The following is a 22,204-nucleotide window of genomic DNA, read 5'->3' on the forward strand; positions in this document are numbered from 1 at the left end:
CAATGGCAAGCGATCACATCACAAGGAGGTGGCTGATGGGGACAGGGGAGCCTTACAGGCAAGGCCACTTGCCACTTCTTTTCCCCCCCCAAGCCAACCGTGTGCTTCAGACTTCTCTGCCTTGTGGCCCTTTTTTTCTGGGGAGCAGGAAAGCTCCTGCTGTGAACGTGGTGGGTTCTAGTTTCAGAACTTGGTCCTGTGGCTGCAGTCTCAGGCTGCCTCCTAGGCTTTTCTGCAGTCTCTGTGTCTTCCTCCCACAGGCTCCATGGACACTGAGGTCACCCAGAGTCCCGGACACCTGGTCAAAGGGAAGGAACAGGGAGCAAAGTTGCATTGTGTCCCTGTAAAAGGACATAATTGTGTGTATTGGTATCACCAAAAGCTGGGAGAAGAGTTCAAGTTTCTGGCTTACTTACAGAATGAAGAGATTGTTGATAAGGGAGAAATGTTCAATCGCTGATTTTCACCTACATGCCCCAAGAACTTGCCCTGCAGCCTAGAAATCAACTCCACGGAGCCAGGGGACTGGGCCCTGTATTTCTGTGCCAGCAGCCAATGCATAGTGCTGAATGCTAGCTTTTCTTAGAACACAAACACGTCCTGAACCCCGCTCAGGAAATCCGTGGTAGACTAGGGACTTGGGAACCAACAGAAACGCACTGTGGAGGAGCACGAACCAGAAGGAAAAATGTGCAGACAGCACCTCTAGGTGAGCAGAAATGGATGTTTCAAACAGTGATGGGAACAGAAACCCACGGAAGGGGAACAAAGGTATAAAGGGGGCTTAGGTGCCCCCCTTTGCAGGATATCTGGCAAAGGAAGGACCCAGGATTCCTTTTCTTTTCATGAATCTGATGGATTTTTTTTTAAGATTTTATTTATTTATTCATGAGGGACAGAGAGAGAGAGAGAAAGAGAAAGAGAGAGAGAGAGGCAGAGACACAGGCAGAGGGAGAAGCAGGCTCCCTGCACCGGGACCCCAACGTGGGACTTGACCCCTGGTCTCCAGGATCACACCCTGGGCTGAAGGCAGATGCTCAACCTCAACTGCTGAGCCACCCAGGCGCCCCCAAGCTAGGGTTTTGTGACTGCTCCTCACAGCTGTCCCTGCCCTAGAAACATGGCAGGAAACTCAGCAAACCCCTCCCTCCAGAAAATACAGTCATGCAACCTTTAAAAACGACTTTATTGGGACATAACGTACAAGCCATAAAGTGCATCCATTTCAAGTATTTATTTCCATGCATTCTGACAAATGTTTACACCCACGTGACCAGCATGACAGTCAAGATGGATGGGGAACCTTCCCTGCTCCCCATGTCTCCTACATATTTTGTGGAGTTTTTCCTATTTGCTTTAAGAAAGGTATTAAGAATGTGCTTCTTATTGTCATAAGAACCTTATTTATTGACATATCTTCTGCCAAGATCTCACATGGGCCCAATCAATTCAGTCTTCACATCTCTCAACTGATGTCTCAGGGTGAGTGCATCACTTGGAACTACCCTCACCCACAGACAGCCTTCTCCAGCAAGTGCCTGTGAGCTCACGATGTCCACCTCACCTCCTATGTGAACCAGCCAAGGTCAGTCCTGCTCTGCTCTCGGTGAAAACACACTAAACCGAACATACTGGTAAAAGCTGTGAAAATTCTGCAGAGGTCCCTGGGAGACCAGGTACTTTTTGCTGATGGGAATAAGCAAGGAGTGAAGTGTTTGACCTGCAGCACGTGACTTGGAGTGCGTGTTGGGGCAGGGAGCTTTTTCTTGCTCCTCCCCTGGGCCATTTCGTGGGGTCCTTGGTCCTGCAACACAGAATTACCTTTCTCCTCATCCTCCTGCCTAATTGATTTGGTGTTCTTAGCTTTCGGTATCCAGAGCAGCCATCTCTTCCTTTTGAGTGGATTGCTTAGACTGCTTACTTTTAATGTAATTAAAATAATTAAATAGCTCATTACACTTAAATAATATTATTTAATATAATATATAATATGCTATTATATATAATTAAATAACTAAATAATAGTTATAATTTAATAATTTTATTTCATATATAATATATAAAATATGATAATAGTTAATATAATTAAAATAAGTAATATAATTAAATAATATTTAGGCAAAAATGCCACATCTTTTCTTGTTCCCTATTTCTTTGCTTTACCCTATTTCCTCTTTCCCCTTCTAGGTAAACATTTTTGTTATTTTCTTGGTTTATACTTTTAGTGCCTGTTTTGAAAATATGTAGGGAGCACCTGGGTGGCTCAGCTGTTGAGTGTCTGCCTTTGGCTCAGGTTGTGATCTCAGGGTCCTGGGATAGAGTCCTGCATCCAGCTCCCTGCAGGGAGCCTGCTTCTCCCTCTGCCCGTGTCTCTGCCTCTCTCTCTCTGTGTGTGTGTGTGTGTCTCTCATGAATAAATAAATAAAATCTTTAAAAAAAAAAAAAAAAAGAAAATATGTAAGCATTCCAGATGAAGCATTACCTCATTGGAGGCATGGAATGGGAACAGACTGTGGAATATTTCCCAATATGGGAAAAGATGTTTAACAATATAAACTTTTTCATTGCTGACTCCTTAGAGCTACCTTTGAAACAAGACACTGCTTAACAAGGCATGCACCAAGTATCTCGAGCCCACTAGAATGATCTAAATTCCATCTACAAGAAAAGAATACATATTATCATTCATATCATTCACTAGGATCTCTGAATTCATAACCCTTGCTATTGTAAGAGGTTATTTAAAAGTATATACTGTGGAGATCTTTCTGCTCTTCCATTTTGGAGATCTTATTTCTGGTTGCAGAGTTCCTGAGCATTAAGCCTCAAGTTTTTCATGCAAGAAAGGATATCTCTATCACGCTGTGTCCCTGTCATTTTCTATTCCACTAATGCCTTTCAAGAACCACGTATACATGGGAGTGTCTGGTGGCTCCATTGGTTAAGCGAGGACTCATGATCTCAGCTCAGGTCTTGATCTCAGGGTCATGAGTTCAAGCCCCGTGTTGGGCTCCATGCTGGGTGCGGAGCCTATTAAAAAAGAAGAAGAAAAAGAAAGGAGAAGAAGAAGAAGAAGAAGAAGAAGAAGAAGAAGAAGAAGAAGAAGAAGAAGAAGAAGAAGACATAAAAATGAAGAGGAAGAGAAGGAGGATCAAGGTAACCGATATTGAAGATATCTTATAGAAAGATAGATTATAGAAACTGTATCATGTTCCCAGGACTAGAATGCAATCATAGTTAAGTATCTGTTATAGTCGACCTTAGATCTGCAAATCAGTCTAAAGAAGGGGTTCACATTTTTTCTGTTTTTTGGGGGTTTTTTTGTTTTTTTTTTTTTTGTTTTTTAATGAGAACACTTCTGACAAATCCAAGATTGCACATGTAGGCCAACTATTTCTGGGAATATGTGAACGTCATACCATTTCCTTCCATGTACTGCAGTATGAAGCATATCTCTTCTAAAGCAGCAAAACAGGTCCTAAACCACCCCATTCCAACCACAAGTTTCATCATAAAAAATTGTCTTTTATTACAGATGACCTCAGAACATAAAAATAAAGCAAACATTTATCTACCAAAATAACATTTGTTAAATAGCTAACCTATAATTATTTATTTTTAAAACTCTCAAGAAGAAACTATATTGTGCAACAGATTTAAAATTCACTGTATAAATTTCAACTCAGTGCTGGAAAATGACATGTTAGTAAGCTAACACAATTCTGTGTCAGCAAATGTCTGATTTTCTTTGCATAGTATTACCTCCACAAATCCCATGGATTAGAATACCAGGTCTAGAAAATAATAATTCAGAAAACACACATATGGTATTTCTTCTGTATGAAGAACGGTTCTAAATTCCTTATTTATATAAAGTTAACAACTTTTGAAGTAGATATTCATTATACCCATTTTACCTATGAGAAAATAAAGTCAAAGGGAAGTTAAGAGAATTGTCCATGTTTATGCTGCTGCTACATGGCAGGACCAGGACTCAAGGCCAGGCTCTAATCCATGGCACTAGGAAAGGGTGGGCTTAGAACCCTTTGCTGTTGCCAAAATCACTCGAGAAGCCTATTCCCAATCTCTACTGTATCAACTACAATAAATTCAGAAGACGGAGAGAACTGACTCCATTTTATAACAACAAAACATTTGGACATGTTCCTGTATTTGGAGCAGTATTGGTGGGAACAGAGCAGTTGATGGATATGCAATAGATTCTGAAAATTGTAGGCATTTCTCTTCCTCTCTCTTATCATGCTGAGTGCACAGACACATGGCATACTGTGACTCTGACCAGGAGATGGAGAATCTGGTCTCCTCACCATGTGGGGACTTGTCCATTTGGAAGGGATACAAAGAGCAGAAGAGAAGACACAGGTGACTTGATCTCTCTGAGCCTGAGTATCCCCATCTGCAAAACGAGCTGCAACAGTCATGTTATAACAGTGGCAACTTCTACAGACTGAGGCGGGGGAGCCCTACATCCTACTCCCCTCCCTGGGCCTCTCTCAGAATCTGTGTCTAGACCTTCAGAAAAGCTCTGACCCCACCATGGGCAGCTGGGCCCTCTGCTATGTGGCCTTTTGTCTCCTGGGAACAGGTGAGTTCAACACATAGTCAGCAAATTACTGACTCAGGTGTGCAGACCCCCCCTGTGATAACTTCTTACAACAGCAGTGGGCTCCCCTCTGGACGTGATCCCCAGCCTTTGTATCCTTACCACCACCTCCAGGACCCACATATGCTGAAATCTGCCAGAGGCCAGCATTCCTGCTCACTAAGGCTGGACAGGAGTCCCTGGAGTGCAAACAGAACTTGAAATACCATGCCATGTACTGGTACCGGCAGGACCCAGGACAAGGTCTGCGGCTGATTTACCTCTCAACTTTTGAAAAAGATGTTCAGAGAGGACATATAACTGAAGGCTACAATGCTTCCCGAGAGGAGAAGGGGCTGTTTCCTCTCACTGTGAGGTTGGTGCACACCAACCAGACAGGTGCCTACCTCTGTTCTGGTAGCGCTCCACAGCGGAGCGTGGCCACCGGCCACCTGCACACAAACTCGCTCCAGCCCTGCAGCCTTCACTACAACTTCTGTTTTAATTTTTTTTAAGGCCCCTCTGCTAAATATCCTTCCCTGCACTCTCTGGATTCTTGATAAAGCACTCAGGAGGACAGACCCAGGGGATACACTTTACTTCTTGGACTTCCATTCTTTTAATCCTTTTACATTTATCTGTATCTTTTCTTGAGATGTTACTGTGTCCTGCCACCTTTCCAAATGCAAAAGATACAAAATTGAAGAGAAACAGAACCTTTCTCCAAGAAGCTAATGGTCTAGTAAGGGAGTAATTAGATTAGATAGAATAGAGGGATCATGAGATCTGGAGAAAAAAAAAAAGAGATTTCAAAGACTCTGGCAATATTTTATTTCCTGAGTTGGATTATTTGTTCAAGTGCTCATTTTATCGGTGTGTTATCCAATTATATAATCAGTATCAGTGTCGTTTAACTTCATTGAAGAACTGAACGAAGAAAGAGAAACTTATGGAAAGATACAAACTGAGCTGTTAACATGACTTCCCTGGAATGGGGTGGGAGGAAGGAAGAAGAAAGTAAGCTAAAAATAGATAATGAAAAAGAACCACTTAAAATATGAGTTGATAGAAAAATCAGAGAAGAAAATGAGAGATTACCTCATGATAAATGAACTAGCTAAAATATATCAGAAATATCAAGAAGGTGAAATATTCTGCAAAGCAGTAACTAGTCTCAGAATCAAAAAAACAACCATGACAAAAGGGACCTGTTGTTATATGAAAAGATAATTAGATAATGAATCATCAAAAGCAATGCCCAGTCCCGAGTTAGAAATTGAGTTTGAATCCATATTAAAGGATCTTTCTCAAAAAGCTGTTAAACTTTGAATAAAAACTGGGTAGTAGATAAAATGAAAAATGCTTTGATAGGAGCACCTGGTTGGCTCAGTCAGCTAAGCGTCTGCCTTCAGCTCAGGTCATGATCTCAGGGTCCTGGGATCGAGGCCCACATCGGGCTCCTGCTCAGTGGGGAGCCTGCTTTTCCCTCTCCCTCTGCTCATGCTCTCTCACTCACACATACACTCTCTCTCTCATAAATGAATAAAATCTTAAAAAAAGAAAAATACATTGATAGGGAAAGATGATGATTATGAAAATTATATTAAGTCAATACAGCTCAGCTCTTTCTAAACCTGGGGTTAAATCCAAAGGAAACAATAGCCTGTTCACGATCCAGCCATGAAGTTTTTCCTGGAACATTCAACCCTTACCATGTATATATGCATGTATGTATTTCAAATCATACAAATCTTACTTTATTATGCATACAATCCTGCCTTCCAGATTTTCCCACTTAGCTCAAGTCAGTGAAATGCTTCCTTTTTCTGTATGTGCATGTGGTCGGTCATTTCTAAGTGATGCACAATGCTCCATGCCCACTTCTCCAGGAACATACCAAATTTTCCTCCCATTTCATTACAACTTTGAGTATGCTTGCACATATCCCTTCCTGGACCTGTATAATCATTTTATAGGATTACATGCCCAGAATCATGACTCTTGAGACATGGAGTACCATTTGTATATGCTATTTTATGCATCTAGATACCACCAGAGGGCCCCTCAGAATTGCTGTATGAGTCTCAAATAATCACTTAAAAGGGCATAAAGCTTCCTATATCCCCTTACCCTCATATGATGTTATCCATTTTCCAGATGTTGCAAGTCTGGAAGTGGAAAGAGAATTCCAGTCTCTTCCACCCCGTTTCTCTTAGAAGACCATCAGTGTTTACCCTAACAATGCAGATGATAATTTAAGAAAAATAAATAAAAGCAAATAACTTAAAAGAAAGAGACAAAGAGGTTACTTTATACTCCTATACTATCAATTGGCAATGATCTAGAAAGCTGGAAGATGATCTCTCCTTCCCTCTCTCATTTGCATTTTTTTTTCTGATCGCTAATGAGTTTGACTACCTCTTCATAAGATATTGACCTTCGATTTCTGTTCTCAAAATAGTCTACTGGTATTCTTAGGCCACTTCTCTAGTGAAAGTTCTGTATTTTCCTCAATGTTTATAGGAGCTCCTTGCTAGATATCAGTCCTTTTTAAATTTTAGAATAAAGTTGAAGTCCCTATACAGTGTATCCCCATCCCAAACATCAAAGAAACAGTAGATGTGAAGAGAAACAGTTGGTCTCTCTTCTGAGCAGGTGCCTGTTATGTCCATGACATGAATGACATCTCCATTCTCCCAATTCCAGTTCCCTAGGCATCCAGAGTGTTGTCTTCCTCATTATTACTCATATCCTTGTGTAGTGAAGAAATGTTTCCAACCACCACTGTACCCCAGACTACTTACCACCCATTAATAACCTTCTTTCATCCAGAAATTCTGAGAAAATTCTTCACTCCATTCAACTATGCTTTTTGGTCCCTGGAGTAAACCAAATTAATTTTCCTTCTTCTTTTTTTCTAACTGGATTCTGCTGACTGATTATAGCAAGGAACAGTAAAAATTCACACGTTTTTCTTCAAGACTTATCATTTGTCCTCATATTATCTATTTTAGGGCCAAATGCCATCCCAGACAATCACCAATTTCATTGAGCTCTTTTTTTTTTTTTGAGTTTCTTTTTTTAAAAAAAAAAAATTTATTTATTCATGAGAGACACAGAAAGGGAGAGACAGAGACAGAGACACAGGCAGGGGGAGGAGCAGGCTCCCTGTGGGGATCCCGATGTGGAACTCGATCCCAGGACCTGAGCCAAAAGAAGATGCCCAACCACTGAGCCACCCAGATGTCCCTTCATTGAGCTCTTGATATGACAGCTGATTCATATTAATTCCAACATTTTAATTCATAAAAGGATTGGGACAGACATAAAAGGATTGGGAAATTTTTCATTGCATTACATGGAATTTTAGTCTCTGGGGAAAGAGAAGAGTGAAAAAGAGAGCCATGAAAATTATATTCAAAGAATGTGTATAGTTATGGCAAATAGATTGTGTTTTTGCAAAAAAATATGAGAATGTTATATGCTCGGTAGGGAGAGATATTTCACTGGACAAATTAAAACAAATTCCTGGGGAATAATTTAGGGAAGCAAATTTCAGTAATACCCAGAAAACCATAAGCATTTGCCATAAAGATGGAGAGACTAACTTAAGAAGAGAATCAAACCAATAATTTAACAGAGAATGAGAAATTATGAGTAGGAAAAATTTCATGTAAATTTATAAAGAAATAATCCTTGTGAAAAGGTGTTTAAGAACAGTTAAAAAACAAATTATGTTATCCAATTTGATCAAAAGCCCTGTCAGAAGGTTACTCCTATAAATTACTTCCAATTGTGTCAGCTTGACAATGAAGATCAGAACCTTAAAAGTGCAATAAACATCATCATAATTATATAATTATAAAAAGAATAACAGGAATTTGGCTTCAAGTCATAACGGATAGCTGTTATTATACTTGCCTACATCGATAAGGTTCTATAAATCTGGATGGAAGTTTTTAAGGCGACAGTTCCAACATTAGATAGCAGGCAATAGAGGGTTTCCATCACAGAGAAGAGGGAAGAGGAAAAGAGGGTTTGTCCCAGGTCTCTGCCTTGGAACGGCTTCTACACTGTAGCATAAGAGCATGGAACCCACCCAAACAGAGCAAGTGGTCTCAATGCGGTGGGGAGGCAGAGAGCAGAGTTCAGGGCCGTGGAAGTGGTTGATGTTTGTAGGACGAAGCCACTGTAGAGAAGGATGCTTTGCAGAAAAATTGCTCCCAATATTGCACGGGGGTCAAACACTGAACAGCAGATACATATAGAGCCTCCATGAAGCCTGACAGAGAGCAGGAATGGAGGTCCTTGCGGCCACAAAGTCTTGGGGGGACATATGAATCCTGACCAACCAGAGTGGGGACACCTTCCTAAGTCCCCTGGAAATACACTTGGCACCCCAAGTGGGGAGGGGTCACACCTCAAGAGGGAAGTCACCTCTGTCCTGGAGTAAGAACCACTCTACGGCTGCCTTAACAAAGTTCAACAAGCCTCCAAGGGATCTGGCTGATTTGCCAATAAGTAAACTGCCTTTTAGAGAAAAATAGCACAGTGCTCTATAAATAAAGGCAGAAAGAAAGAGAGAGAGAGAGAGAGAGGGAGGAGGGAAGGAAATCTAGACCCTCAACAATGTACATTTTCGTGCACTGAAAAAGTACCAGATGCAGAGAGAATGGGAAAATATCACCCAACATGTAGCAAAGAAGTGGGCAATGGAATCCTTGAAGTAACATAGATGCTGGAAATTTCAGACAAGGAACTTTTAAGATTTATTTATTTATTCATGAGAGACACAGACTGAGAAAGAGAGGCAGAGACACAAGCAGAGAGAGAAGCAGCTCCTCGAAGTGAGCCCGATGAGGGACTCGATCCCGGAATTCTGGGATCACAACCTGAGGCAGGTGCCCAACCACTGAGCCACCCGGGCATCCCAAAACAAGGAATTTTAAGTGATTATTAAAAATATTAGAGGAAAACGTGTTTATAATTTGATCAATTGACAGAAGTGATTAACTCACTGCAGTCAAGACAAAAGGGGGAAACGCACAAATTATCATATCAATGATGAAAAAGAGAATATCTCTATAAATACAATAGACATGAAAATAATACAATATCATAAATAAGTACAAGCCAATAAATTCTACAAGCAGATGAAATGATTTGAAAAATACAAACTTACCAAACTGGTTCAAGATGAAATTAGAAATGTGAAGAAATTGAATCACTTATCAAAAACATTCCCTCCAAAAAAACTCTAGACCCAGATTCCTTTCCTGGTGAACTCTGTCAAACATCTAAGGAGAAAAAAAAATAGTGCCAACTTTACAGAAACTTTTTTAGAAAATAAGAGGCACTCATTTTCTAAACTCAACTCATTATGTGAAGCTAGCAAAAACCTGACACCAAACTCTGACAAAGAATGACAAAACAATATTTTTATGACCATAGATGGAAAAACTACTTTTCAAAATATTAACAAATCAAATCCAGATATATCTGCATAGCTATGTGTGTGTGTGTGTATGTGTATATCCATGTGTAGTGGTAACGCATTACGACCAAGTAGGTTTCTCACAGGAGAATTATTAGCAGAATAATGAAGAATAATCATTTGACCATATAAATAGATGCTGAGAAAATTTTTGACAAAATCCACTACTTGTTCAAAATGAGTTTTCCTTTGATCAAACTGATAAAAGAAGAGGCTTCTCAACCTGCTTGAGGCTATCAACAAAGAATGCAACAAACATCATGTTTAATGGTTAATACTGAACACTTTCCTCCTAAGGTTGAGAATAAAGCATGATGTTTTCTGTCACCACTTTCCTTCAGCATTGGATTGGAGGTCTCAACCAGTGTGAGACAAGCCAAAAAAAGAAAAGAAAAAGAAAAAGAGAAAAATCCTAAATATTGTAAAGGAAGACATAAAATTATGACTATTTTCAGATGACATGGTTGTTTATATTAAAAACATTAAGGAATCAATGAACAACAACTAGAACTAATTAGTGAAGTTAGTAAGATGAGATGCATGGTCAATATAAAACAAACCAAGGGGTACTTGGGTCGCTCAGTCCGTGAATTGTCTGTCTGCCTTTGGCCCAGGTCATGATTCCAGGGTTCTGGGGTCAAGCCCTATGATGGGCTCTCAGCTCAGCAGGGAACATGCTTCTCTCTCTCCCTCTGTCCCTGCCCCCTGCTCATGCTCTCTCTCTTGCTCTTAAGCAAATAAATAAAGTATTTTTATTTTTTAAAACCAAGTGTTTTCATCCTAGTTGCAAACAATGGAAAAATAAACTTCAGGAGACAGTATCATATACAATACTATCGATAACAGGAATAGATTCAGCAGAAGATGTTCAGTGAAGAACTACAAAACATCACAAAGGGAAATTAAAGAAAATACTAAAAATGGAAAGATTAATAATCATGTTTGTGGGTTGGAAATTTCAATGCATCAAGATAGCAGTTTTCTCAACAAATACTGTTGGAACAACTGGATGATCATGTGAAAAGAAACGTACTTTACTGATACCTCATACCAGAAACAAAGGTCAATTTGAGATGGGTCATGGACCTAAGTATAAAAGCTATAATTAGAAATCTTCTAGAAGAAAACATAAAAACATCTTTGTGAGATTTTTCTTATGACCCAGAAAGCACTAACCAGCAATAAACATCTTTTGTGCCTGAGGATATGTGTCATACAGTTCAATAATTCACAAATGAGAAGAGAGCTTTCGATATCCCTAGGATCACACCCATGAACACACAATACATGGTAAAAAGCAGGATTTGGGGGGGTGGGGGGGTGGAGACTGGGCAGTCTGTGCTCTGCCTGTGGTGGGGGATGGGTCAAAGAAGTGGTTTGTAAGTAAGATTTGGGAAAAATAAAATAAGATAAAATCAGAGACAAACCATAAGAGACCCTTAACTCTAGGAAATAAACTGAGGTTTCTGGAGGAGAAATGGAGAGGGGATAAAGTAACTGGGTGATGGGCATTAAGGAGGGCATGTGATGGAATGTGCACTGGGTGCTATATGCAACTGATGAATCACTAAATTCTACCTCTGAAACTAATAATACACTATATGTTAATCAACTGAATTTAAATAAAAATTTGAGAACCATATGAGCCATCCTGGAGGAGGAGTACTGGTTCATGCCATCAAGGTCTTTCTGGGTTGTCCAGAAATGGGAGCATCTTTTTCAATTCTATGCCCATCCAATTACATGTCTCTTCCGTTCCTTCCTCTGATAATGGTCGCTCACTCCTCCTCGGGCGTAGATTCTGCTCCTAGGACAAGGTATGCTTCTCCTGTCCTTGCCACTCATCTACAGACTTGTACTGTAGGACTCCACCAGACCTCAACAGACGGACCCTGATAATAGTTGATACCTCCCAAATCTCTCTTCCACTCCAGTCACTGCCTACACCAGGGGGCAGCAAAACAGCATGTTTTCTTTAAGAACTGCAAAGTAGGGCCATGTTTTTCCAATTAAGGGCAAACTCAGAGATGACAATCTTTCTTAAAATTATCCTGTTTGTATGAATCAAGCCCCTGGATAAGCAATTTACTGTAAAAAAAAATCCAAGTCTCTACTGGTAGGACTAATGAACAATTCTGTCCAGAAAGAGAAAAAAAGGAGAGAACACTGGAATGTCATATAGAAGGTGTACACTGGCTATAAAAATGTGCCAGAACAAAGCAATGAGTGTGCAAAATAAGAGGAGAGAGAGAAAATAGTGAGAAATGAACAAGAGAAGCCATGAGTTGGTAATTACTGAAGCCAGGTTATGTAGGGACATGGAAGCTCATTATATTATTATATATCTTCTTTATATATGCTGGAAATTTTCCCAATTGAAAGAGAAATTATTAAGAAGAAGACTTTCCCAATGAGATATATGGCCAGATTGATTAGTGTAGGAGGCAATGGTATATTCATGGATGAGGAAAAGTCAGGAAAAGCACAGACCTAAAGGGCAAAGAAGACTGACTTATGACACCAATGTTTCTCACTGTCTTTGCTGTTGTGCTGTATTTATACTTTGTTGCATTGAAATACTGAAGATTTTCCTCCTAAAGTCAGCAACAATCTGTGTTATGCTAAAATCACCTCTTTAATGAACTATTTTCAGTTCATTCAAAATAAAAGAGAAGATATTAAGTATTTCTTTGAAATACACACCCACATTAAGAGAATACCTTCCTACAATTAGCCCATATTTTCAGTAAAGGTATGTGCCCAGGAAACATTGACCAGAAAAGCAGCATCCATCAAAGAACAGTGGAAATTTGGAACAAAGGTAGCCATGCTGGCCCCCAAGAAAAGACAAAACAAAACAAAACTTTCAAACTTTATGGTGAATATATTCAAATAGCATAGCTTACCTAGACCCGGATTAGACAAAAATGAATAAATGCAGAAAAAAAAAGAAATGTTACAGTCACAACATTCCACTGGGACTAGCTTCCCTTTCTTTGAGATGATTCTGAATTTACTCCATAGCTTATTCATCTGGGGTGGGGGTGTGCCCTGGAGCACCTGTAATAGGAGAGGCGTGGGAAGGGGAGGAGAGACTACCACCCAGTGGGTGGCAGAGAAGAACCAGGAAGAGAAGAGGAGCAAGTTAAAGAGTTTCTGCGCATTTGGTAGGACGCATAGTAAACCAAGGCACCACCTTCCTGAGTAATAAGTGAGTGAAGGTTAGGCTCTGGGGGGACAGAGGTGTGGGTGTATCTTTCTCAGAGGCCAAGTAAGCTGTGAGGGACATCGCTGACTGAATTTTTCCCATTTCCTATATCCATGCCCTGTTTCCCCAACACTCAGAGTTGGAAACGCCTCCATCCTGCCTCTCCCTACCATGGGCTTCTTGCTCCTCTGCTGTGTGGCCTTTTGTCTCTTGGGAACAGGTGAGTTTGGGAAGCGTGGGGAAACCCTGCCTTACATTTTCCAGCTCTTGGCTGAAGCTTCTCCCCTCAGCCTGTAGCTGGAGGACCCTTCCTGGGCTCTGTCTCCAGTTTCTGTCTTGTTTCCCCCACAGGTTCCATGGATGCTGGCATTACCCAGACCCCCCGGAATGGGATTATAAAGAAAGGAAAGAACATTTCACTGGAGTGTTCTCAGACTAAGAGTCATAACTATATGTACTGGTATCGACAAGATCCGGGAATGGGGCTACGGCTGATCTCCTACTCCTTTGGTGTCAATTATATTAATGAAGGAGAGGTCTCCAATGGGTACAGTGCTTCTCGAACGGACCTGGAGAAATTCTCCCTGTCTGTAGGGACTGCCATTCCCAACCAGACAGCTCTCTACTTCTGTGCCAGCAGCGATTCACACAGTGCTTATTGGTCACCTGCTCCCCATACAGAAAGCAGGCACATTTGCTCGGACCACACAGAAGGCTTCCTCCATGTGGGACATGGGGACCTAGAGGGGTCTGAGTAGTTCTACACCGTGTGAGCCTCAATCTGAGCTGTGGCCATGTTGGGTCAATGTCCCCAGGCCACACGGTGATGGAAACCACAGGCTGGACTGAACCTATCTCCCCTGCCGACTGACCCTCCTTCTCTATTCTAGTGGGGCTAGCTCAGTAGTGTCCTTCTAGGAGAATGAACCTGACATTTGCCAAGACCACCATGGTTTTCAGTAAGAGCATTTCTTATGAGCTCCAACAGGATGTGGCTTGTCATCGTTCTTTTGCCTCTTCTTTGCCCACTTTGCAACATGTTCCACTCCATTCTGTTCCTTCTGATGGTCCCTTTATCTTGCTGTCCCCTTCTCAGTCCTGGTTCCTCCAAGAGCTGGGCACTGTTCAACTCTGTATTTGGGTGCTTTTATACCAGGCACAAACTGACTACCTTGTTTTCTAAAACTTCACGCTAAGTAAATTTAATTACTATTTAAATCTGACTCAGAAAGTGAAGTGTGTCAAGTACTAGAGACTGTGATCTATAAAAGATATCTTTCATCTACTGCCCCACACTCGGATCTCTGCTGAGAATAATCTTAACCTGTGGGAGCAGAGAGACTATGTCATTATCTAGATGTACTGGATTCCAAAAAAAATTGCCTGCTCCCCAGCATGGAGCCAAAGCTCAGAGCTTGGAGATTCCTTTTCTCTCAAGGTATTGGAATAAGCCCCCTGCTCCCCTGCAGAGGGGACCCTCCTGGGAGCCAGTGAACTCCAGGCACAAAAATACTCAATCAAGGGCTGCTATAGCCTGATGTAAAACCTGCCTAAGAAATAAATTGAAGACTTTCTGATGTGCTTTGTCTTCATACCCCATGAGCCTCAATTATTTCAACAAAAGAATCCCCGACTCGGTGACAGTTCACCCAGAGAATGCAACTTATTTCATTTTCTACCTGTTCTGATCTGAAAAGAATGTCACGCTTTTTTTTTCAATCTCCTGTATGAGTTCTATCTCATCTGCTTTCCCTTTAAAAAGTCAGTTTTCAAAATTAAAAAAAAAATTAAAAGTCAGTTTTCTAGAATTTTGTTCCCTGCTTTCTATATACACTTCACCAAAATCTCATCTATAATAATAATTCTCTCATACGCTATTAACTATTCCCTTTAATTATTTTCTAGCCATTTCCAGTAGATTTTCATAGGACTTTCCTTCTGCCTTCTTTTTTCGCTTAGTATAAATATTCTTCCTTAACCTTCCCATTTGTGATCATGACAATTTCTTTCATAAGCTCCAAACTAGTGGACTTACCAGTCTCCTGGATACCTCCAGCTGGATGCTCCACAGTTCAAACTCAAGTAATTTATTTCTGTATTTCTCATCCCCTAACACTGCAGGCACCCATTCTGGCTTCAAACACTATATTGCTTCTCAGTGACTGGAACCATCATTCTAGATTCCTCTTTCCATAAGCCCTCACATTAAGTCCATTTACAAATCTGTGATTTCTATAATCCATATTGTCATGGATTTGGTTTTCTAGAAAGCAGACTTTGCAGAAGAGGTTAATGTTCAGTGGGCCATTAGAAAGTGTTATCGCGGAAAGAAAGAAGGAGGATAGGCTGAGGATAAAGCTGGGCTGTCCTGCAACCTTGACAAAAGTCTTAGCTGAGCCACGAGGAGCCTTGAAGCCTTGATGGCCATTAGAAACTCCTGAAGTTGAGGCGAGGGGACCAGGTCTTGTACCCACTTTCCCTGCAACAGTGTCAGTGTGCATGGGTCGCCCTAAGAAAGGGCATGCCTTTGAGTGGTGGGGAGGGCAGAGAGGTGTCTCTCTGGCCAAGGCAATCCACAAAGAGGGCTGTTAGCCAGCAGCACTCGTAGCAGAGAGAAACTGTCCTTCAGGGCTGAGGGGAGATAGGACACATCACAGGGGCACACATAGCTAATACATGTGTTCATCTGATTCAGCTACTGCTTTCCTTCCTTGTTGCTTCTACTTCAGCGCAGACCCTCAGCATCCATTCTCTAGACAAAAATGCAATCCCTTCTCACTGGCCTACTAGCCCCTTACTTTATCGGCTTTACTCGGTCTTCAACATCATCACCAGCCGGAATGCATCTGGCGTTCTTCACATGGCATGCAAGGCCCTTCATGAACGAATCTCCATCTAAAAATGCAGCCAAGTTTCCATGTTCCCTTCAGCCCTTTAGACTCTAGCTCAGCTGAACGCTTTATATTTCCCTGAAGAGGCCAAGCCAAGTTTTACGACTATACCTCTAGTTGTCATATATAAAATACATAAAGGTGATCCTTAAGTGCAAGTGTTCTTTCTCATTCTAAATGGGCACTTACTTCTTCACTCCCCGGCTTACTCTTGCACAGACTTTAATTCTTAGCTAAGAGATTAGCTTATCTACAAAGGGTTTTTGTGGGGTGCCTGGGTGGCTCAGTCGGTTAAACATCTGCCTTTGGCTCAGGCTGTGAACCTGGAGTCCTGGAATCAGAGTCTGCTCCTCCGTATCCCCTTTCCCTTTCTCTCCTCACCTCTCATGCTCTCTCTTGCTCTTTCAAATAAATAGAGTCTAAAAATAAATAAATAAAATTAATAAAGGCTCTTCTGACTCCCACAGACAGAAGACTCAGTTCTTATTCATTCCAAAGACTATAGTTATTGTATTCTTTTCTGACTCTTCTTGAGACTATATGTTCTTTAGTTTAAGAGTGATGCCCTCCAATTTTATATCCCTGGAACTAAGTATAACATCTGACTTAGTAAAGGAAAGATGGAATAAAGGAAGGAGGGAGGAAAGGAAAAATATGTCTTTCGAGTACTTCCTCAGGATTTTCTTCCAAGTGACATGTTTTCTGAGTTCTGGTGCATGTTTATTTAAGTCCTCCACAGCCCCCACCTACAAATCCTTTTAAAAGAAATAAAATATGTTTGGTGAAGCATAATTCTATAAGAAGACTAAGAACATTGGAAAATGAGAGACGATGTTTTACTGGATCAAAAGTGTGGAGACATATGTAACAATTATTTTTGATAATTTCTGTGTCCTTCATTGTTGACACTGAGAAATCCTCAGCAGCTGCTCCAAACACTTCCCTAGCTATATTAGAAAGGTAGGTCACGCATGAGTCATTCCTGCCCTGGCAACAAGGGCTGGAGAGCTACTCCTGCCTTCAAGGACCCCTTCGTCCAAGTGGGACCTGAGCCTCTCATACCTCCTCCCAACCCAAGATCCACCTCTTGGGTTCTTCTCTCTTTCTTTAATCACTTCTACCATAAGAATCAGATTATACACCCAGTTACTGCTGAGGACTTTCATCAGCTCATCCATGATCCTTGAATATTCTCACACCTACAACAATTGGGGCCTCTCCCCTTCCTATTTCTTTAAAATTCAACAGAAAAACCCTTCCCAAATGTCTGTCTAGTCATCCTTTTCACAATTTTTTTTTCAGCAGGGGGCAGTAAAATTTCATTATTTTTTTTCTTCCTGGATGCTACCTATGAAGGTAAGACCAGCTTTCAAAGTAAGAGCAAGGAATGAATGTCATTCAATTTGCTTGATTTGCCTTGTCTTAAAGAAGTCTTTAACGAGAGGAGAATATTTCAGGGTAATGGTAAGTCAAAATTGTTATATTCTTTTGGAACATATAAGAGAGCAAGAGTGAGCAGCAGCCTCTAGTTGTCATATATAAAATACATAAAGGTGATCCTTAAATAGTGAAGCCAAAATAGTCAAATCCAAACCCCCAGGTCAGCAGTGGCTCAGCAAGAATTTGACCGAATGTCAACCGTAGATCCCACTGAACTAGGGCAAAGGGAGCTGATGGAGGGGGAAGGGATTTCAGGATTTATCTTTGTAACTCGTGACTAAAGCTAAAGACTTTTCTGTTGAGGAGAAGAGTCGAGAGAAGATGGTGCTTGGCTTGGAGGTTATTTACTGTAGCATCGCCCAAAATATTTTAGTCAACGTTACCAAAGCATGTATTGGAAAAAAATATAGGTCTGAATTTTCTATTATGTCATGATAGATGGTGCAGTTAAGAGAAAATGAACTTAATAAAAGGAGCCTCAATTCATAAAGTTGGTGAAACCCGAACCCTGAGTGGATGAGAAATTAGACTGAGAAAGTGGTGTAATTATACAATTAGAACAATAAATTTCTGAGAACTCAGCAAATGTCAGTTACTGCCCTAAGCCCTTCACATGTGTTACCTAAATGGGTTCCTTCTTTGTAAACCTCCCAATGTGGTCTCTCATGCCTATTTGATTGAGCCACCCTGTTCACTGGGACCTCCTTTCTGAGCTCTTCTTTCGCAGTTTTGCAGAGGAATTAATTCTGATTCATCCTTCAGAACATCACATCCAACATCACTTCCATTCCTGACTTTCCCAAGTAGGTCAAACTTCCTATTACAGCCTTTCAAACCTCTGCAACCATCACTTTCATAGCTTGTAAAACAGCTGCAATTTAATGTTTTGCAAAAATGTTAGAGACTTGAGTTAAGACAAATAAGCAAAGCATGTAGCCTACTTTGGATGAGAGAAGTAAACAAAAATATTAGTCTTTTGATGGGTAGAGGGATCTAGATGACACTGCTCTATACTAGGATGGCTGTGGGGCCCAGATAGTTTGTAGGGACTGTGTTGTCACACAATGACTTCATCAAGAGCCCAGCCCACTTCCCCAGAACTGGGAGACACCTTTCTGACTCAGCTGTGCCATGGCTTTCAGACTCCTCTACTATGTGTCCCTTTTCCTTCTGGAGACAGGTAAGTCATAGACATTGATTTCTCTAAAATTAGAAAGGAATATTTTCCCTTGTTCTGGTTTTGTACCTGGTTCCAGCATCAAGATCTCTGTTGCTAACTTTTGTTTCCTTTTCTCAGGCCTCATGGATGGTAGTGTCTCCCAGACCCCAAGACACTGTATTTCAGGGACAGGAAAGAAGATTACCCTGGAATGTTCTCAAACTATGGGCTATGACAACATGTACTGGTATCGACAAGACCCAGGAAAGGCACTACAGCTGCTCCATTATTCATATGGTGTTAATACCACAGAGAAAGCAGAGCTCTCCTCTGGATCAACTGTCTCCAGATTAAGGAAAGAGCTTTTCTCCCTAACCCTAGAGTCTACCAGCCTCTCACAGACATCCCTGTACCTCTGTGCCAGCAGTGAATACACAGTGCTACACAGGCACCTACAGCCTGCATAAAAAGGGTAGTCGCAAAGGTGAGGAAGCCCCTCCCAATGTCATCTGAAACTACAAAAGCCACTGCAAATCTTCCCAGACTCCTCAGCCCTGAGAAGGCAGTGTGATCTGCTCAACCATCTGGGTGGAGAGTTGACCCTGGGTCAGTCTCTACCAAGCTGGGAAATGGCCCAGTCCACAATCAGAAACTGACTTCTCTCCTGCATCTTTGTTGAGTCTAACTAGGGGTTCATCAATTCTGTGGATTGTTTCAAGTAACCAACTTTTAGTTCCATGGATTTTCTCATTGTTTTTCTGTTTTTCTATTTGGTTGACTCCAAATTTGATCTTTATGATTCCTTCTTTCTTCTTTTTTTGTTTACTTTCAGCTTCTCTTTACAGTTTCTTAAGGTAGAAATTTAGATTATAATGCAGGCCTTTGTTTTTTCTCTAAAGTAGTCATTTAAAGCTATAAATATCCCTGTAGTTCCTACTGCATTCCATGATTTAATATATTTCAGCCTTCATTCAGTTAAAAATATAACTATCCTTGAGATTTCTTCAGTAATCTATGTAATCCATGATTCATTTAAGAGTATGTTGTCAAATTTGCAAGTATTTGGGCATTTCCCAAATTTCTTTCTGTTGTTTATTTCTAAATAGTTTGATCAGAACTGTTTTCTCAATTCTTCTATATATGCTGAGATTGTTTTATGGCATAATATGTGGTCTATACTAGAAAATATTCTATATATTCTTGAAAACAATGCATATTTTGTGGTTTTGAGTAGATTATTCTAAAACCATCAGTTAGGTCAACTTGGTTGATACTGTTTTTCTTTTTTTTCTTTTTTTTTTTTTTTAAGTCTCTTTACCCTCATTTGTTCTCTGTATAGTTGGTATGATCAATTTTTGAAGGTGAGGTATCGGAACCACCAAACAAAGTTTTGATATGCTCATTTATTCTGTCATTTCTGTTGGTTTTACTTCATGTGTTTTGGAACTGTATTGATATATGTCAGGAGATCCATGCACAGCGCTGCCCAGGCAAATGCTCTCTACACAAAAATGAACTGAATCTAGAGATTTGTGGGATACCACTAGGTTTACCAATTTATGAAAAATAGGAGGCTTGGGAAGAGAGGAGCAAGAGAGAGAGGAAGGACAAATCATAGCCCAAAAATTATCCAATCAGTTAGGGAAACATTAATCAATAGAACCTACAAGCTTAATGACTCCCAGGTACAATAAACACAGAGATCCTTATCTAGATGGTATAGTCAAACCTTGGATAGCCAAAATACCAGAGAAAATGTTTAAATCAACAAGAAAATGAGAAAAATGACTCCTCATGTGCAGGATACTGGCAATATGGCTGACTCCTGACTTTTCAGAAGAAATAATGGAGGTCAGAAGATAGTGTGAGTTATAGCAACAAACAAAAGGCACCAAGAATTCTATACCCAACAAAGCTAGCCTTAGAGAATAAAGGTGAAATAAAGACATTCCCTGATAAGCAAAAAATAAGATTTCAGTTAGTAGACTTGCCTTAAAGAAAAATATTAAAGTCATCCAGCTGAAAGAATATGACATTGACAGTATCTCAAATCCACAGGAAGAAATAAAAAGCATTTGAAAGAGTAAATATAAAAGAATGATAGATAGATGATAAATAAATAGATAAACATAAAAGCAAAAGTAAATGAGGTAGAAAATATTGAAACAATAGAACTAAGAAATAAATAAGCTAATTTCTTGGGAAAAATAGAAAATTGCTTGCCAGCTAGAAGACAGAAAGAACAAATATACCAAATAAAAAAAGACAAAGGGAAATTATCACAACAGAGTACATTTTTTTAAAACAATATTTTGTACATTTCTTTATAAATGACTCCAAAGCCTAAATGGATCATATTTTAGGAAAATACAGCTTCACAAAACTGACTCTAATGCAGATAGAAAGTCTAAGCAGAACAATAGCTCATGGCTATAAGAGAAAGTCATGCACTGTCACCATCCCAGCAACAAAGCAGCAACGATGAAAATGAAAGATGGGAGGAGAGTTTATGGTGCATTTAGCAGTATGTGCATTCCCAGAATCACATTCCTTGAAATTATCTCCTCTATTGGAAGCAAACTGGTAGCCAAAGGAGCAGAAATATCTAGAACAAAAATACCTTCGGTTGGATGAAATACTTACTACAAACAGAAATGTTTATAGGAAGACAAGGTTCTTCAGAATTCTCTCCTAATTCTTATAAGAGACCAACCTGGTTACAAGGATGATTCGTGTGATAAAAAAGTGTTTGGAATCACGTAAAACTTGCTAAATGCTAAAAGAAACTTGTTCAGAAGTAAGTAATGGGACAACTAAAGGACAGAACCCAGAAATGGCCAACAATGGATGTTAGAAATCTACCAAGAATTGAGAATTTAGAAAAAAAAAAAAAAAAAAGAACTTGAATCAGCTACCTGATAAAAACATGCTCAAGGTTTTCTTTTTTCTTTTTTTTTTTTACACTGTTTCAGTGTGTTTTTATTAGTTATCAATATCAGTAATCAGTTTAACAAGTTGTTTTTATTACTCATCAATATTATGAGTATTTCCCGCATACATAGATTTATACACCATTTCGGTGACTACACAGTGCCCTTCTACAGCAGCATCATAATTCAGTTAATAACTCTCTTCGTACTAAACATTTAGATTATTTTATATATTTTGGAAGGTAAACAATACTACACCAGTGGCACTGCCCTCCTTTCCATTCCAGAACCCTGTTCCTTCCTTCTCTTGCCACAGGGCCTTTTCATGTGCTATTTCTTCTGTCTAGAACACTCTTAGTCATCCATTCTCAATCCACTTCCATCTGATTAACTCTCCTTATCTAAATACCCCTCCTTAGGGAAGCCTTCCCTGGCTTTCAGACTTGGTCAACTCTCCCCTACACACACCCACTACTACT

At 40.2% G+C, this 22,204-nt stretch overlaps 2 gene segments (V, D, J or C); both read left to right on the forward strand.

The window, feature by feature from the left end:
- Positions 1 to 4,557: 4,557 nt before the first annotated feature.
- On the forward strand, positions 4,558 to 5,118 carry LOC140604529 (T cell receptor beta variable 19-like). The segment is given in 2 exon segments: positions 4,558 to 4,606; positions 4,739 to 5,118. Coding segments are annotated over 2 exon segments (429 nt in total).
- An 8,191-nt stretch (positions 5,119 to 13,309) lies between these two features.
- Positions 13,310 to 15,113, forward strand: LOC140605264 (T cell receptor beta variable 24-1-like). The segment is given in 2 exon segments: positions 13,310 to 13,525; positions 13,657 to 15,113. Coding segments are annotated over 2 exon segments (456 nt in total).
- Positions 15,114 to 22,204: the final 7,091 nt, after the last annotated feature.

Source organism: Canis lupus, chromosome 15, assembly GCF_048164855.1.
Source record: "Canis lupus baileyi chromosome 15, mCanLup2.hap1, whole genome shotgun sequence".
NCBI classification, from domain to species: Eukaryota; Metazoa; Chordata; class Mammalia; order Carnivora; family Canidae; genus Canis; species Canis lupus.